Genomic DNA, 4997 nt, shown 5'->3' on the forward strand with positions numbered 1-4997 from the left:
TGTGTGTTTGTTGGTCTCATTGTGTGTTTGTTTGTCTCATTCTCTGTGACTGACTCCAATGGACAGAGGTTGAAGCTGACAATTCGGTTGGCTTTACGAGGTACATTTACGCGTAGTCTGACTTGGTTACTGACTTTATAGTTTCTGTTCCAAAAACTTTGGGAAAGTCTGGCTGAATCTTCTGACAGCACAGGGGCCACAAGCACCTGAAGCCTATTAAAGTTGCTGTATTACACAGAGGCCACAAGATGGCAGACTGATCCCAGAAGTGACAAGAGAGTCCCTTAATCTCAGAAATACTGAGTCACAGGTGTGTGGTCAGCAGGGACAGGGGCCCTGTGGTGTGGTGAGAAAGTATGAAACCCTTAGAGTCTGAGTTGGAACGAGATTTTCACCCTTTTCTGCTTCAGATATAGAAGACCTGTCCTGCCTGTCTGCGATGGACTGTTTAATGCCCCAACCAGTTACACAATGGGAGATAGAGTTGTAGAGTCACTTAAGGTAGAATGAGGTCACAGGAGGGCACATGTGGGAATATAGAGACATCAGGGATCCCACTCTGTATCCACACACCCAGGAGAGACCTGTGGGTACAAGGGGAGTGGGGGTCCTGCTGAAAGGAGGAGGGTCTCAGGGGAAGTGACCCTGAGGGACCCTGGCCCTCCTCTTCAGCCTCCCAGTGTGTGAGAATCCTGGGTGTGTGGTGTAAAACACCAGCCTGTGTGTTCCTGAGAGGGAAACTGAGTTTTATACCCAGGCACCCAATAAGCAGGGTCAGCCACATGAGGATAACATGGAAGTGGTGGAGGACTTGGCCATTCTCTTTATCCTCACCTTTTTGCTGTTCTAATTTCTGAGGGGAAAGGCCTCAGGATTCAATTAGGGTTGAAAGCTGAAAGTTCAACATTGACTTGGAGATGGAGCTGTTGGCTCTTTTTTTTACTGATTAGAAAATGCATCAGAATGAATGAATGAATTTTCAGGTGTTAATGTTTGGGTTGTCCTGTTTCCTTGTTCATGGAGATGTCTGGGAGGACACCGTGTGGCCCTTATCCAGTCTCCCTGGATGTTTCTAGCAGGGGGTCCCTGTCACACACAGGGCCACACAGTGTGAGGATCATCTCATCCTGAGATCAGCCTAAGCCAGGGCTTCAGAGAAAGTACATGGGTTGAGGGTTATGCCTTCAATCCATTCAGAAGATTCCTGGAAGCTCAATTTCCACAAGTATCAATGGAGACATTCCTGGAGGTCTCTAGGACCACCTGGCTGAACTTGGTAGACAGGAATGTAGGGATTGCCTAGATGTCATTAATGTAATTAGTCTCAAAGAGCTCCAAGAATTAAACTCTTGGCATTGAATTGTTTGGCTCAACTGCCCAAGAATTGCCTATAGTGGCCAACACTAGTCCTCAGCACTGATCAGGAGCTTCTGCATAATCCCAGATACATAGACAAAATCAGTGTTTATTCCTAGGTTACTTTTCATTAGTTTCTACCTTGCTGCTCTGTTAGGATTGGCACAATGAGTACAGACACATGGTTCTCTCACCATCACCAGGAAAGTGCTCCAGGGTCACAGACACCCCCTCAGGACCATCACCTCACACCCTCAGAACCTATGCTGAAGCGTCTGTGGACTCGGAATCCCCGTTAGCAACATGACAGGGGAACAGCTCTGAAATCTCACTCTCTCATCTCTTCCCAATCACTTATACACAGCCCCACCCTATCTCCTCTGATTCCATTATGGAGGCTGAATATTTGGGTTCTTGGAACTTTTGTTTTGAACTCACTGACCCCAGGTTATCCAGCATCATACAGGATGTGGTGGCTGCAGAGTTAAGCCTAGGTTTCTCTTACATGCTGCCCATTGCTGACCCCAAGTTCTGACCTTGTCCATGAAACCCTGAAAGAGTCCATGAATCCCTGAAAGGGTCCTTGTTGGTAATTATGGTGAAGGGAGCAGTTAATAATATAGGGATTGGTTATACACTCCCTCAGAGGGGAAACAAGATCCATGTGGAACAAGATCCTCCTACAGGAAGAGCAATGGTGGCAGGGTGGGGAGATATTTCCAGCTAAGTCAGGTGTGAGGGTCCTGCCCTGAGCCCTGCAAAAGGGGAGCCCCCAGAGCTGCTCCTGTTGGACAGAGGAACTCAGGGAGTCCCCAGTCACAGGCTGATCACTGGAGTGGAAACCGTCTCCTCTAGACTCCATGATCACTGGAGGGCTCTCCTGGGAACTGCTGCTTCCTTGCAAACATTACAGACCCTCCCAGAATACTCTTACTTCAGCAGGGGTATGTCCTGCTGTTCTAGTGTTTCATGGGGGTCTGGTTTGGTCTGTCAGGTGCTGGAATTCAGTGTTGGGGGGATCATAGGACTGTGTTGGGAGAGTTGGGTTTGCAGTTCCAGGGACAGCCTCCCAAATGAAAGAACAGCGATATTGATGGGGTGGTGGGATGGCACCTTCAGGAACCCAGATGCTGACTCATGCAGCACAGCTTTCTGCCTCAGGCCAGAGTGATAATTCTCCTTGTGTGGTTCTATCTTCACTCCATACTGACTTCCCACTCCTTGTGGCACTCAGCATCCCATAGAGGTGTTTGTCTGCTGTCTGTGAATCCTATAAACTATGAGCATGTTCTCATTCACTCCCTGTAGTGTTATCACCTCAGTCTTCTTAAGACATTAGGTTTTGTATCCGGGATCTGAGAGCCTCTGTGTCTCTGGAGCAACACGAATTTCAAGCAAGGAACTTACCTGTGATGGGACAGAGGAAATTCAATGAGATCTCAATCAAGTTGGACTGTCTCAGCCACTGCATCTGAACACATGCTCAGGGGAAGAGATGAAAGATAGGAAGAGCGTTCAAGGAGGTCAAGGAATTTTCAGGTCTGTGTCATGAATTAGAGCTGGGAAAAGAACAAGTTGTGAAGATGAGGAGGGAAAATCCTACCCTTGGGCTGAGGTGGAAGTAATGGGATAGTATCTCAGGTGAAAATACTTGAAGGGATGATCAGGAGAATGGATTGGCCTATCCAATATTTCCTATCTTAGCAAAAAGTTATGAATAAAGACCCAAAATTTTGTACAATTTTTTCACTCATTGCGTTTCTGTCTCCTAATAATAACAATTTATCAAACAAAATAATACCAGTAATTGGTGAAGGAGACTCACACCTCAGAAGACATGATCTTGGGTCCACATGTGAGCCCAGGACCTACATGGCCCAGAGCACCAGCAGAGAAAAGACTTGTAGTTCCCGACACTGCAGCACCACAAAAGCTTTGCATCCATAGGCCCCAGCTTTGAACTGCTCATCACGGATGACTGAGTTATGTTCAGAGTGACCGAGTGACTGCCGGGTTCTCTGAGCACTGAAAGAGAGTCCCTACCCACCCCCCAAAAAAGAAAATTAAAAACATAAGATTTTAAGGCACTCCAAAGCACAGATATATATATATATATATATATATATATATATATATATATATAAAGGTAAAAGGTAAAGGCCCTCCCGTTGCTCATCGATTTGCTTGAGCGGGCCCAGAAACGTCTCCATTGGAGACTTTGTTGTTACTGTGTTTGGCATATCGAATCCGTCACAGGGAGCTTGCCAGGCTCTGCCGTGTGGGTGAGATACTCTTGGTAGCTTGCCGGGCTCTCCGAGAGGGATGGAGGAATCGAACTCGGGTCGGCCATGTTGGCTGCGTGCAAGGCAAACGCCCTACCGTTGTGCTATCACTCCAGTCATATATATATATATATATATATATATATGTATTCCAGATCAAAAAGAAAATATCGTTGTCAGAAGTATATCCGCATCTGTGAATTAAAGGAGTCTGTGCAATTCCTGAGAGTATCTGTGTAGCTGTAGTCTGACATAGCCTGTCCCTGGGGCAGAGAGAGCAAGAAACCTTGTCCTGACTCTCAGGAGACCAGAGGACCCGCCCTTCTGTGCTCACACTGGGAACCTCCTTGGGCCTGGGAAGGAGCATGTTCTCTGTGGGCAAAGTTCTGCTTCCCCACAGGGACCTGCACCCCTGACTTCCCTGCAGCTGGGCTGATCCCCACACACACCCTCCCCCCTCTGCCTGCCCTGCCTGCCCAGCCCCCTCTCATTTGCAAGTCCTCAGAGCTCATGTCTGACACTCAATAATAGTCTGTGTCACCTTGCAGGGTCAGTGTCTGTCACACCCAGAGTGGACATGAGGGCCCCACTGCAGCTCCTCAGCTTCCTGCTGCTCTGGCTCCCAGGTGAGGAGGGAAATGCGGGTTCATATCAATTTGGACGGCCTGGCTCCTCAGGAAAATTATCTAACTTACCTTTAGTGATAATAATGTCCTCTTATATGTTTTATCTCAGGTGCCAGGTGTGATATCCAGATGAGCCAGCCTCCGTCCGTGTCTGCATTTCTGGGAGAGAAAGTCACCATCACCTGCAAGGCCAGTCAGAGCATTAGCAATTACTTAGCCTGGTATCAGCAGAAACCAGGGAAAGCTCCCAGGCTCCTCATCTATAGGGCAACCAGTTTACAACCAGGCGTCCCTCCCCGGTTCAGTGGCAGTGGATCTGGGACAGATTTCACTCTCACTATCAGCAGCCTGGAGCCTGAAGATGTTGCCACTTATTACTGCCAAAAGGGTAATAATCTACCTCCCACAGTGATACAGGCCAGAACATAAACCCCCAAAGATCAGCTTTGTGAGGGTGGGCTGACCCAGCTGCTCCTCCTAGTTCCTCCCCAGTTGAGGGTATGTCAGATGCAGCCAGGCTTTGCAATGTTAGATGGTTCTGGTACATGTTGAAGGAACATCTTAGGCTCCATCATTCTCGTTGTCATCCCAGCAGCTCAGACATGACAACGATCTGCTGGTTGAATTTATAGGGATTATTTTCCTGAAGTAGTAGGTGACAATGTCATTCAGAGTTTATATGTAATGCTCTGGTCATCTAGAAGGTCTACAAACCATGTTTTAAAAGACCTTT

At 47.6% G+C, this 4997-nt stretch overlaps 1 gene segment (V, D, J or C); it reads left to right on the plus strand.

The window, feature by feature from the left end:
• Positions 1 to 4215: 4215 nt before the first annotated feature.
• Positions 4216 to 4693, plus strand: LOC130031154 (immunoglobulin kappa variable 1-27-like). The segment is given in 2 exon segments: positions 4216 to 4264; positions 4374 to 4693. Coding segments are annotated over 2 exon segments (369 nt in total).
• The last annotated feature ends 304 nt before the right edge of the window (positions 4694 to 4997 follow it).

The sequence above is a fragment of the Sorex fumeus genome, unplaced genomic scaffold (genome assembly GCF_029834395.1).
Source record: "Sorex fumeus unplaced genomic scaffold, SorFum_2.1 ptg000006l, whole genome shotgun sequence".
Taxonomy (NCBI): domain Eukaryota; kingdom Metazoa; phylum Chordata; class Mammalia; order Eulipotyphla; family Soricidae; genus Sorex; species Sorex fumeus.